The sequence below is a fragment of the Astatotilapia calliptera genome, chromosome 9 (assembly GCF_964374335.1).
Source record: "Astatotilapia calliptera chromosome 9, fAstCal68.1, whole genome shotgun sequence".
In the NCBI taxonomy this organism is placed as follows: Eukaryota; Metazoa; Chordata; class Actinopteri; order Cichliformes; family Cichlidae; genus Astatotilapia; species Astatotilapia calliptera.
The window spans coordinates 25,062,165-25,076,371 of NC_137430.1; the positions used below are offsets into that span (position 1 = coordinate 25,062,165).

Below are 14,207 nucleotides of genomic sequence, written 5' to 3' on the forward strand. Positions count from 1 at the left end.
GTTATGGTTCGATTTGTAGTTTATCTAACTTCAGTGTGAAAGGTAGCAAAGAAGCTTTTTGATGTGATAAACTCTTCAAAACAGAGACTCACCCGCAGCTCCCAGCCATTAGGGCTCGCTCTAGGGGTCGCTCGGTGACATCATTTCCTGACAGCTGCAGGCAGTTTTTCTATTTATTTATTTTTTTGGAGATCTCCATTCTCCCTCATGAGCGTCCTCTGCGCCATCAGTCAGCCAATCAATCTCAGCTGTCAGACAGATTGGATTAAAGACCCCGCCATTAGTGTCCCATAGTGTTACAGGCATTGATAAGACCAGATAAAAGCCATTGTGCCACTCTCAATTTTCTGTGTGAGGAGTTGCATTGAAGCCCTCTGTCACGGTTAATGGGATGTGAAACATTTTGTTAGGGTGTGTTTCACCCTAGACTTTCCAGACTTTCACCAGTAATTATGACTATTGGGCCGTAAATGTGAGGCTATTTACAGTTTCAGGAATAATAAAAGCAGGAGTCTTTCTTCCTGTGAGTAAGATTCAGAGAAAATGAAATAATTGGCAGATACAGTTTACAAAAACAGATAGTGATAGTGGATTTGGAGTGGCGATACAGATTTTTAGTTTTGGGTCCAGACCGAAACTACCACAGAAAATATCACACAATCACAAACTCCAGAGGTGTGGCTGAGCGATAGAGCCAGAAATAACAGATTTCAACAGACTGACAGTCCAGCCTCTTAAGTCTTTCTTTTTTTTCACAGCAGTGGATTGATGTGTCACATTTACAGTGGTTAGCCACAATGTAGAAAAACGTTGCAGTCTTATGGCTTCACTGCTATGCTACTCTGCTACATGTGGTACAGACGGCCCTGAAAGTATTGTAAGCTGGACAAACTGTGATGATGCTATTTCTTAATTATTCCAACTATCTTTTTTTTGCAAGAAGTCTTTGTTTTATTTTTTGTGCTTATCAAACATCTTTCCCTACATTGCTTAAAGAGGGGAAAAAAAGTAATACTTGCAAACTTTGAGGTGAGGTTGTTGTGTCCACTGTTTCCATCTAGTAATGTTCATATCTAATTAAAACCAGGATCACCAGGCATAACCGTGCAATAAGGTCCATTTTAATCATCCCCAGTTCTGTACCTACTCTTTACTCTAAAAGAGACACTCAAAATTAGGCCTCGTCGGCTGCTTTAAAGCCGTTTGAGTCTATTTTAGGATTATCACGTAGTACTCTGAGCCTAATCTCTGTGGATTTTCTGCCTTAAACGTCTTTGTCTATGCCGCGTTTAGCCTGTGAATGTGGGGAGCGCACACCCGCACATCCGGCAGCCCTACATCACTCACCTCCTCTCATCTATGCATGTCGAGAGCCAGAGAGCGATCGATACGCAACATCAATACTCCACATTAATTCATAGCGCATGCTGCAATGGCAGCTGTCAAAAGTCTGAACGTCTGTAGCCGCGTTTTATTTACTGACCAGAATCGATACCTTAATATGAGTTCAGATCGTGAATATTGGCTCCAGTTTGCTTTCAGACTTGCTGTGTCTGCCTGAGGGTTAGCTTTGGCCTAAATGTTGAGTTGGCTTTACGACCTTACAAAAAGTTGGTGTTAGACACCTGCGGAGAGGAAAATAAAATTTGATTTGCTAACATACATTATTGAAGAAAAGTTTTTCTATAAAAGGGAGGTGGGAAAAAAAAAAAAAGAAGGAAGATGAAATTCATGTGGTATAAACAAACCGAACACAGCAGTAATCACTGCAGTCTCACAACTGACAGATCAGGATGCTCCTGCAGGCTTTCTGACAGCAACATGATGCTTTTTAGCTTTAATACGAAAGATGAGATTTATTCTTCCAGTCAGATGATGCTTAATCTAGTCAGCGAGGCTTTCAGGAATGCACCAGGCACGTCGGCTGTTTGAAGTCAGATTTCAGTCCTTTGATATTCTGTCCTGTGTCAGTTAAGAGTTTACAAGATTACTAAAGGGGATGGTTCAAGTTCTTCATGACAAAGACGGCGGCTGCTGTTGTTCCTCTGTATCGGGGATGTTTCTGGTAACTCGTTTCCTAGTTGAGTAAAAATCTGACTAATCCACTGCTGTGAGTGTATGAAAAAAGTGAGCACAATTCTAATCTTACACATTGTCTGTAAACATATTTACGCTATATGAAAGAATCAGTCTAGCATACATCAGGCTAACATACATATGACATTTGTGGTGTAGCCAGGCACGGCTGTACGATCGTATTTGTTTGTACCGCCAGTTTAATGATTTATCACTGATATATCATTAAACTGATGGTTCATAATGGCCCCGTTAGAACCAACAGTTAAGTGGTGTTGCGTTCCAACCAGAGACTGTATAAAACATGGACATTACACGGTAGTTTTGGCCTCCACCAACACTTCGAGCCTTAACATTGGTCAGATAAATTCAATGAAATGCAACAACGGCACAAACATGGTAGAGAGCTCTAGTTCAAAGACGTGAATTAGTTGAGGTAAGGCCTATCAGACCCATTCAGCTGCCTCTGCAACTCAAACCTATCATGTGTTTTTGGAGCAAGCCTGAAGAAGGCGAACTGCAATTTTTGGCAGATCATCTTTAGATTAATTATTTATTTATTTCTTAAGCACCGCAGATTGCTCCCTTGGTGACTGCTAGTTAGGGCAGCAATGGTTAATTCTTCAGTTCTGGCAGATGTGATAACACCCGACAGGCTACTGATACAAGACCTTTACCCTTAGCAGCTGCAGGCATGTTCAGATTTCACACAAAGGCAGGCGAGAGCGCTGCAACTTTAACTGGTTACAGTTGCTAAGTTTTGCCTTAAAAACCTTAAATGAGCATTTTCCAGCTGCTTTTTTTAAAAGCTCAGTCACATTAAACTCCAGTGGCAGCGGTTGCTTCACAAGAAGGGCTGCACCACATTAAATAAGTTCAACGCTTTTAAAGGGAAGCGGCAGTTAACACAGGTTTAATAAGATGTAAGATATATTAACCGGACCTCCTCCAAGGAGAGTGAAATCTGAACATGAAGTTAGCCTTTCGCAGCTGCACTGAAGCCGTTTCCTGTTTTTAAGCGTGCAAAGGTTGGCTCCTGTTGACCTGTGCTATGAATTTACTCTTGATTTCATCCGTTCTTTCTGTTGTGGTCCTGTGACGCTACAGTGCTTTCTGCAAAGGCCACTGGGGAAGCTGCATTATAGATGAGCCACTTGACTCTGTAGTTGTCAAACTGCAGATCAACCCCGCTGCTATGCTGGCTCTGTTTTCAGACAGAAAGCTACACAAGTATGAGTTTTGAATTTATTTTCTAGGGGTGCCAGTGAAGTGATGATCTGAAATTATGCAGTTCACATCATAGAAAATGCATAAAAGGTTACCAAAGGTTGGAGTGGTTCTCTGCAACCTTTTCTTATGTCATTTTGTCGATGCACAAAAATAAATTCTTCAGTTTCTTTTGCCATTCGATCCCTGAAAAATCTTTGCTGTCTGGCTCTTGCTCTGGGTGTGGTGCTGGAGTCAAGGGCACAAGTCAGGAAAAAGTGTTTTTCTATAAATGGCATGATTTTTACTACTGACCTTCTGAGGTCTTGCTACGAGTTAACAGTGTAAATACAAGGAATCATTTTTCTGCTGCTCACTTAACTTGGACTGATCCATTTACATGTGGCTGTTTTGACATGCCCTCTTTCTGTCTCTTTCTCCTGTGTTTTTTGTTTTTTCTTTTTTCCTTCGCCCACACTAAGTGGCTAAAAGCCAAGGTAAGTCTGCTTTGTCACATGACCCATTTTGCTCCGATGTATTATTGATAGATTTGTTCAACTCCCTTCCACGGCAGACTCGTCCTCGTGTGATTACTGTCATCATCTCCCATGTTACTTCACATTAACTGACCTGTAGTCCTCCCACAGATGAGCGTAGTCTTTGTCACACTCCCTTGTCTGTTTACCAACCATGTATGTGTTGTTATTTACTTTCATGTTGTGTACTCGTCCCTTAATGTCACGTAGTTTGTTTAATGCTTACGGGTTTCCCAGATAACTGCTGCTGCTCCAAAATTCCATCAGAGTGTAAACTGCACACCCTGGGGGAGGGATTACATCTCCCCTCAAATATTACGCTGTGTCATCTGGGCAGCCTGTAAGAGTAGATTGTGATCACATTAGTAATATTCACCCACTGTGACTGGAGGAATGTGTGCATAAAACAAGCTTCTTCTGGGGTTTCTTTCCAACCACAGCAACATGGAAACAATCAGTCGATCAGAGGAGGAACACTATCGAGGACCAATCCGCCGACGCAAAAGCCGCCCAGTCCGCCGATGTCTGGGCGTGGCACGCTTGGGTAAGATTTCCATCAGAGTCACCAGAAAAGGAAACCCAGTCCTTTAATTATGAATAATTTAAGCACGTCACTTGTCTTTATTTTTTTGCTTTATAAGTCCAAGAGATAAAAACACAGGGCACATTTGCTGAGGAGTGAACTTGATGGATCAGTGGTCACTTTTGCTGGAAAAGAAGCTGATAAGTGGCAGGATCCAGAAAAAGAAACATGCAGGGTTGTTGTAGTGCGTCCTGCCCCGATGCACAAACACAGACGCTGATCAGATATTAATTCCAGGGATAAACAGCGATGTTTAGCGCGCCTCATCCAGCTGGGTAAACTGATAGGATTTACAACGCTTTAGTGGACACACCCATAACGTTCAGATAGTAGGCTTTACGCTCAGTGATGATCATTCTTTTCTTTGATTTTATCATAATTTGTTTATCGCTTTTCATTTTTGGGCCACTCCAGACGCAACACGCCCTACAAGACCCTGGAGCCAGTGAAGCCGCCCACGGTTCCCAATGACTACATGACTAGCCCCGCCCGACTAGGCAGCCAGCACGGACAGCAGCAGAGCCCCGGGCGCACGGCGTCGCTCAGCCAGAGGCAACGCACGCACAGGTAGATGAGGAAAGAGGGAAAAATCAGTGCATGCAGCTATGCAGGAGCTTTTCTGTATATATTACTGTAACCAGAATATTATATTATAACAAGTTAGGACAGCAAGCCGTTTCCATAAACTGTGCAGTGATGCAGAGACCTACTAATACCAACTAAGTAACACACAAATAAACAACTACACTTCGACACTGAAGAAAAACTCAGGACAAACTATTTAAGGACTTGTAGTACAATTAACCACATTTAAAATTCCAATACGGACGTAAAGAGGCTGAAGCAGTTAAAAGAAGTGTGGTAGTAGCACGTGAGAGGAATACAATCCGAATATATGACCAAAAACTGACCAAATATTGATGCTAGAAGAGGATAAGAGAGTCACAGAAAAATACTTTCATGCAGAGTGCAGTTTAAAATCTGCAATGCTAATCAGGCAACAGGCACGTAACACTTTTTTTTTTTTTCTTCAAAAATTTTGGGAGGTTGAAGTGGAATTGGGTGTTCCAGCTACACCACTAAAACTGCTCACTGAATATAAACCTAGGGTTTGAGTAATGTGTGTAAAGCATCTATCCAAAAACACCGGTCCCCTCTATGTCGGCTAGTTCTAATCTCTTCATTCAGTTCAGCGGCTTAGAGCACTTTCACACCTCTTCCTCTCCACTACACTAAATCCAGCATTTGTCTGACAAGGATTGGAGGGCTTCTGAATCACTCTGATATTAATATCTGTAAAAGCCTTTGAAATAAAGTGCTGTTAAAAAAAGAAAAAAAGTCCGCCACAGCGTGGAACCCCTTGAACATTACTCTCAAGGATTGTTCCCCAGAAATCTCCAGGAGCTTTCATCAAATTTGAGTTACGAGTGAGTGAAGTCTTCTCATTAGCTAAAAAGCCTGTAATGCTGGCTGTGATGCTCGTAAATATTACGTATTTATGAGCAAATTTTATTTATTTTTAAACCCTCTTTGTCCAACTTCCCTTTTAGTTTCATGCTTGTTGCTTCTTTCCTACAGCTGTTCTGCCTCATCTGTTAAAACGTATTTGAATGTGCACAGTTTTAGGTTCTTTGGCGTCACCGTTGCCGATCTGCTCTGATGTCCCCTTAACAAACCGAATGCTGTCCTCAGAGTCCCAAACTCCCTGCTGCAGCTAATATTGCTGTGGCATCGCTATTTGATTACACTGCCTGGAAGTAAGCTGTGCTTGTTCAGCTCAACAGTCTCTGTCATCTTCAGCTGAGGTCTGAATTCAATATAGGCTCCCGTGTGCTGCTACACGTTCCCTGCTATTATCTAATTTCTTTGTATAGGAGCGATTACACTCTTGCGTGCAGGGAACGTTTTATTTTAGGAGCCGTGCTAATTTTAGTCACCGCAGAATGCTTGGAGTAAAAATTTGCTCCAATCTAGCATTACAGGTTTGGATATCTGGGCAGAGTCTGCATGTTAAAGATGGTGTTTGGCTTTGTGGACACAGCATGTACCAAAACACAAATGTTAAACATAGTTCCTGCAGAACTATCAACTTCTTCTTTAACTGCTATACCCATATTCTTTATGTCATTATAAAGCAATTCAAAAGTGCAAATGGATGGTTTGCTATCTTTCTGTTACATGGTACCCTAAAAGTACACCCCAAAAAATGTTTGCTGTGCAAATCATACAAAACATTTTGTGCCATGTGAAGGAAATCAGCTGTTCTTATGGTTAGATTATGGTTCCATACACAGATGCATAAAATGAGTCACAAATGCACAACTGTGGAAGCACAGATTAAAGGCTTTAAACTCACTACCGCATCAGGTCAGGTTTGGTGTTGCTTCTGCAACTTTACAAGTGGGAAGTCCGACCGTTCCGGTGTTGTGCCAAAAAATAATTGCTGGTATTTAAACTGTTAGGCTGTCAAACATATCTGTCAAAAATGATGTCAAGCCTTTTTGAACCAGGAAAAAAAACCTTTCCATCAGAGAGACACTGCAATCAGCTTTTGGAAAAGTGTCTTTACATATCCGTATTTATTCTTTATATCCCATATTTATAGGATATATCCTATATCATATCCAGATCTGGCTGAGCTGGGGAAGCAGAAATAGCAGCAAATATGACATCACAGGTCTGAAATTGGGCAGGGATAGCTCAGTAGGTACAGTGGTGGCCCCATGATCGGAAGGTCGGCGGTTTGAATCCACTGAACAGCGACCCTGAGGTACCCCTGAGCAAGGTACCGTCCCTACACACTGCTCCCCGAGTGCTAGATTGGTGGCTGCCCGCTGCTTCACTGAGTGAATTGGTTAAATGCGGAGAGGGGGATCAATCAAGTATACATTAGAAAGGTATTTTTAATTGACCAAAAGGACAGGATTGGATGTAATGCAACAACAACAACAACAACAAACTTTATTTATATAGCACATTTAAAACCAGTGGAATACCAAAGTGCTTAACATACGAGAGGGTCAAACGTAAGTAGTAGAGAAAAATGATGGCCATGGCAAAGTACCAAACATGCTAGCAGGTTGATGGCACTAAAAACACAGAGACAAAAGAAATGCATATAAAAGCGTAATAGAAAAATATGTGTAAAAGACAAGAGAGTCAATAAAAATTTAAAATAATTAAAAGTAGTTAAAAAGAGAACGAAAGTAGCAACAAACATTAAACTAACTAACAAACGAGCATTAACTGGTATAAAAGGCGACGTTAAATAAATGGGTTTTTAACCACGATTTGAAAGATTGAAACTGGGAAGATGATCTTAGATTATACACCCCTGCTAGAGCACTAAGTAGTTCAGTGAGGTAACTTGGCACTATATTGTTAATAATTCTAAAGGTGAGCAGCATGATTTTGAATTGAATACGATACTTAACGGGGAGCCAGTGCAGGTCAGCGAGGACAGGGGTGATAGAAACACGCCGCCCAGTACCAGTAAGAAAACCAGCCGCCTCATTCAGAACAATTTGCAGTGTATGGAGAAGAGTAGAGTTAAGACCAGCGTAAAGGGAGTTGCAATAAGTACAGACGTCCTTGTGCGGGACATAATGTCTGGCCTTGCAAATAAGACGCAATTGATGAAAGCAAGATTTCAGAGTCATAAGGTCCTGGCAGAACAGGTAATTTCCTTATTTTATACTTCTTTGCAAATCCTGTTAACTGCAGTCTTCATCAATATAACCAAAGAGATTACTTTTTGGCTCAACACTGGCTTGAAATTCCAGTTAGGAGTTTGGGATTCCCGACTTCCCACTTCAAATGAAACGTCAAAGCTGCCTATTTACAGTGAGTATGGATAAATACCAGACGACTACCTTTAAATATCAGTGTCACAGATGGCTTTAAAAGGTGAATGCCTCCTTCCAGGAGATGATACTCTTGTACGCTTCAGAATGCTTTTATTTTTTTGTTCATTTTCATGGAGAAAGCTGTTTTTCCATATTGGCTCTAGAGAGTTTTGTCAGTTGTGAGCAAGTGAGCTGGAACTTTCTTACGCCTCACAGTTAATTTATCAACAGTTCCCTGTTATAAGTACAGACTGAAAGAAGGAGGCGGAGCAGCGGAGAAAGAGCTCATTGGTTTTATTTGACACCATTTTGAAACAAAGACGACTAAAGAAAGCTAAAGCAGGGGAAGAGATAAATGGGCTGGCAAAGGAATGGTAAGTTATAGAGAGATTAGAAGGGATAAATCTAAATCGCAGAGATGAGGAGGAAGGGTGTTGACTTTAAAAGAGGGCACAATATTGTTTAGCCTCTATAGTCGCAGACAGTTAGCTTCTACTGCCACCGTCGTCCTTTAGAGGAGTAACTCCCGCTGTTTGTGCCCGGAGAGCCCCAGGGCTTGACTGACACAGATCAGAGAGGAGGAGAGGGCGGAGGGGAGGAGGGGTGAAGGGAAAGGGGGATAAGGGGATGTGGGGGAGGTGGGAGTGAGCAGGGGTTCAGAGGGGTGGAAGGAATCAGAGGAGATGAGGGAGAGAGGGGTTCTGGTAGATGAATGGGGAATCACTTTACAGGCGATGAAGAGATCAGAGAAAGAGGTCAAGGGATGGTTAAGGGTGAGGGGAGGATCAGTTGAAAAACAAGGATGAAAGCGGCAGGGGAAAAAAAGAAGAGGTGGGATGAGGGGTTGTAGCAGAAATGAGGATCAAGGCCAGCCTGAGAGATGGTGAAAGAGCGGGAGGAGGGAATTATTTGTCCTGGCCATTGATCTACGAGCTGTGGGGTCATGTACAGGCTGAAAATGCAGAGCTGACGTACATATTACATACACATGACCTACATCCAAGTGCTGGGCAAAGCTGCTGAAATCCAGTAAAAACATTATGTCTGAGCAAAGCTCCTTTCAGTTGCTCCTTTATTCACACGGGGTGACAGGAGAGCAGAGCAGGTAGCGCCACATATTTGACGTAGCTAATTGATATGCCGAATACCTTTTGTGACACAACCCACAAAGGCTTTGTCTCTATGTGGGATGGAATGGACAGACTTTTAAGGCAAGTCTGTAAAAACAATGTCGATTTTCCACAGAATCGCCTTTTAAATGTTTGATGATCCATGCATTTATCTTCTACCGCTTATCTGGGTCGCATCGACAGCAGCGACTTCTCTCACACCGGCCACCTCTTCCAGCCAGTCCTAGGTCTTCCCTGGGGCCTTCTCCCAGTAGGACATGCCCCTAATACCTCGCCTACTGGGAGGTGTCCAGGAGGCATCAAGTCAGATGCCTGAACTGGCTCCTTTTAATGTGGAGGAGCAGCAGCTCTACTCAGAGTCCCTCTGAGCTCCTCACAGTATCTCAAGGGGAGCCTAGGCACCTTTTGAAGGAAAGTAATTTCCAATACTTGTATCTGCGACCTCATTCTTTCAGTCACTGCTCAGAGCGCATGACCGTAGGTGAGGGCAGGAACGTAGATGGACCAGTAAATCGACAGCTTCGCTTTTCTGCTTAGCTCTCGTTTTACAGCAACAGATCAGTGCAGCATCCACATCACTGTGCTGGTTTCATGAATTTATTATGAGTGGAAGATTTTTTTTTGAGAACAGTAGATAATTTGTCATAAAAAATATGAAAATTGCCTGTGATTTGGGTCCTGGGAACACATGTCTTAAAATTTAAGTCCAACACCACAAAATATTTGAAACGCATATATAATTTATAATTTCAGGAAGTTGAAAAAGTTGTTCATCTGTAGCTTTCGTTATTTAAAAAAACAAACAGCTAATGAATATTCACCTCATTCTTTAACATGACTCCATATGTCCTTTTTCTTAACTGCAGTGTTGAGTGAGAATCAGGTCACCAGTTCGTCGCAGGGAGACAACTGTCACGTCCACATCTACAGTCAATTTAGTCACCAGTTAGCCTAACAAATAACTCGCACAAAGAGCCATCCAGTGATAGACACTGCAGATTTGTTCAGGCTATAAATGCAGTGGTGTGAGGCGTTAATTCACGCGTCACACTTATTCCTGTACCAGTAAGTCTACAAATTCTACATAATACTGGGTGTGTAGTAGGAAAACATTCACAAATACGTGCGCGTTGGTATAATAAATTCCAATTTCAATAATCTTTAAATCCTGCTGACTAACCTGCTTCTCATAAATGTGTGCAAGCTGCAGTAAGCGTGCGCGCATGTGTGTGGCCTGCTTAAACTGATGTGCAGACTGATGTTCCGGTTATACAGTCACGTCTTTGTTCCTTTTATTTCGTTCTCTAAAAATAAATCATGCGGAACATTTAGACGTGTTTGGCAAGGCCTCGTATCATGTACAACAAAGTGACTGTTCCCCCCCATTAGTCTCAAAGCAAGGCTTAATGTTGGTGATTATCATCCACACTATATGATGATCACTGTAAATTTGTGTTTGGGGGGGAATTGGAGTGTCAAAAGCAAGATTTTAAGGTGGTTTGCATGCTGAATGCTTAAATACCCTCTTAAATCCTGGAATATTTATTTTTTTGTTCAGTTTCTTTGACAGACTGTGACCAAAAATGCTTCAATAGGGTGACTCATGTCTTTTTCACTTGGGTGTGTCACCCTGCAGCTCAGTCTTAACAAGCCAATAGACTGAATAAGTGTGGAAGAGCAAAGTCACCCTGGAGTATTACTTAAAAATGTGGAGTTTTTGGCCTTTTACTTCTAAATGGGACATAAGCAGCGACGCAGCAGAGTCCCCTATATCTGCAGTGTTACCTGCTGTGCAGTCTAAGCAGGTTGCCCTGAATAAAACAATGTCCTCTTTTTCCTTCTGTCTCTCCTCCCTCAGTGGAAGCAGCGGGGGCAGCGGCAGCAGGGAGAACAGCGGCAGCAGCGGAATTGGCATTCCCATCGCCGTGCCTACACCCTCCATCCCCAACTCTGGACCAGGTGAGCTTGACAGTGGTGGTGACTTAAACAGTAAACGGTAACAGTTGGCCAGTCGGTGTCCAGATTATGCTGATTTTCAGTGAGGCTTTTATTGGCAGTTGTTTTTTACTTTTAAGTGTTTTTTTTGTTTTGTTTTTTTTGTTTTTACCCGGATTAGAAATGCAGGGAGAAATATTTGCTTTAATGAGTAAGAAATCTGTGTACACCCTCAGGAATGTTGTCACTTGAGTTTTGGTGTATTTTCCACCCAGTTAAAACAAGATGATGACACTACAGGACTGCTCTGTTTGGCAAGATGCACACCATAGACTTCAACTAATTCAAATCTAGATGTAGCTTCCAGGTCTGAAATGGTCACCAAAGGGCGACTGCTCTTGTTTAAAGATGGGTCCAGTTTCACAGAAGTCAATGAGAAGATGATCCTACAGCTCAGTTGATATTTGACCTCAGTAAACATCTCCTAATGAGAATGTGTCCTTATACATTAGCTTTAGCTAATAGCTAATGCAACAGTGTTCATTTGTTTAAAGTCATTATCATTATTTAGAGTGAAATAGACAATAAAAAACAGTATGCAAGGTGACAACCTTGGACTTCTTAAACATCTGGGACAAATCAATGTTGCTACTGATTGTCCATCTTTTAGGTACAGTCTATGGTGTGTTCTTTGTGAATCAAACTTTAAACACATACATTTCTCAATCAATATATGGCTAAAAAAAATACAATTTAAATAAATGTTTTTAAGCGTAAAATCTGAATATATGATGAAGTTTGATAAAGTGTAAATGTATGACGCTATTGGCAGATAGAGAGAGTGTGCATCACAAAGCCTATGTTTACCAGACAGGGATTATGGAGCCCCATTGTGTTCTAAGCACAGCTGATTCTCTATCCTACTGTGTAAATAGGCCAAGCTGCGCGAGGCCTGACACTTTACAGTTAAACAGTAAAGCCCACGTAACACGACGAGCTGCTACACGTGGTGTCGCGCTGTACCGTGATCACGGCGGAGATGGTGCTGCGTTTAAGTTTGGAGCATTGTAGGTTGACGTAGCAGCTGTTTTACCTCGGCGCCGGGATCAGGCCGGCAGCACAGGACTTTCCGCAGCACTCCCTCTCTCTCTCTTTCTCTGTGATGTGCAAGCTGGTCGCCATGGAAACACTCGATTCATACCGCAAAGGAGTGTGTCCAAGTGCGTGAGAAGTCGGAGCGCTCCTCCGGGCCCGGAGGGTTCTTAAGTAAATTGATATGATGTCATGTAATCAAGGTGTAGGAGGCGGCGAGGACACGCTCTGCTCCTGCCTCACCGCTAAATGGTCACTAACGTGAGTCCTCCTTTCAGTCCCAACCATGCCTGCTCCCCCGGGAGCCCCTCCGCCTCCCCCACCCCCTCCTCCTCTACCTCCACCTGCTCCTCCCATGGCCGGGATGGCCCCTCCAGCGCCACCACCGCCACCTCCCATAGGTGAGATTCCTCGAAGCTCCCGAGCCGCTTGTTTGACCTCTGCCGACTGGATGGCGGATCATCACCTTGGAGATGCACAAAATAAGGGTGCTGTGGGTGCCGATGTCCGTCTGTGCACACTGCAAGCAAAGGGTCCTCTTATCAAAAATCAAGAATAAAGCAACAGAAACAGCCGCATCATCTCTGAGAGATTTCTCTGTCATCCACTTAGGCTGAAGCGGTATTCACAAAATGAGGAAACATTATTAAGGAAATGGGGGAGAAAGATAAAAATCGAATTGCGCTCTCGACGAGCGTTGGCCACGACGAGCTTTCCCCAGCCAAGAAACTCGCTGAACTAAACACAGCAGCCAAAGATTTCTGGGTTGTTCAGCTCTGTCGTTGCTTGCAGTGTGGACAGAGTTTCGTGCTTCTGTTAAGCACAGTGTGACATTTAACTTAATCCTTCACGGTGGTGGTTTTGGTGGTGGTGGTGCTCTTCTTCACTGAAGTGTAATCGGTTAATACAGAAGTCTCATGTCACCTAGGGCCTGGCTAAAGTTAATTAGTGCCTGTAATTTCTCTTAAATTGGTCCTTTACATTTTAATCTCAAGCTGTTGTGGATAATAAAATAAGTTTTTATTTCAAATCTGTACAGATGTACAGAAACGTGACTTTGAGACTTCTACTGCAGGTACAGTATGTGGCTCATTTGATTTTTTTTTTTTTTAAATTTCAATAAACATGATTGTGGTTAAAGCTGCATCAGGCAACACTTTCCTGAACTCAAGATCATTCACATTTAAAGCTGTAAGCTGGTTGTGGACATTCCAGACTCTGGTTTCATAATTAACCCTTTTAATTGGTAATCGGCGTGGCTACGATTTGAGATGAGTTTGCATCTTTAAATCTCTCCATTTGATTGTCAGCCGTCTCTGTGCCGCATCGCTGCTACTTTCTATTTGCGTGTGCATTAGCTGTGATCATAGTCTGTGGTGAAACAGAAAAACTATTTTTGCAAAGTTGCAAAAAAAGATTGACACATCCCCAAACTCGGTCGTTACTGTAAATGTTCACCCATCAGCGGGCAAAGCTAAAGATAACTTGCTGATGCAGGGTGCGGTCTGTTTAGACAGATGTAGTATAAAAAGTCAAACGTTCCTATTGGGCCTAACTTTTAAAATCAGCATTGTTAGACCGAGGGGTCAAACAACACATCACATCTAATACATTTAAAGCTAATTTGTCCCTCTAAACCTGATTTATTGGAAACCCTGTTATGTTTTTAAGTAATTAGTTGCCTTTTATTGAACACTGTGCTCAATGCGTCTTTGCAACAGGTTTAGGGAGTGGGTAAGTTGAATTCAGAGATGCTAATGATTTTCACTGGTAGAAAGTAAAGCAGTGACTCGGTATGGAGACT

The 14,207-nt window shown here is 42.5% G+C and overlaps 1 protein-coding gene across 9 annotated transcripts in view; it reads left to right on the plus strand.

Moving 5' to 3' along the window:
• abi1a (abl-interactor 1a) overlaps positions 1 to 14,207 on the plus strand; it is a 50,153-nt gene that overhangs the window by 29,135 nt on the left and 6,811 nt on the right. For 3 of the 9 annotated variants that reach the window (XM_026180062.2, XM_026180065.2, XM_026180070.2), the window contains exons 4-8: positions 3,765 to 3,779; positions 4,259 to 4,362; positions 4,816 to 4,968; positions 11,235 to 11,335; positions 12,682 to 12,804. In XM_026180062.2, the coding sequence (XP_026035847.2) occupies positions 3,765 to 3,779; positions 4,259 to 4,362; positions 4,816 to 4,968; positions 11,235 to 11,335; positions 12,682 to 12,804 (496 nt within the window). The remainder of the gene's footprint in view (positions 1 to 3,764; positions 3,780 to 4,258; positions 4,363 to 4,815; positions 4,969 to 11,234; positions 11,336 to 12,681; positions 12,805 to 14,207) is intronic. The other 6 variants (XM_026180064.2, XM_080306101.1, XM_026180068.2 and 3 more) reach the window with 3 other exon arrangements.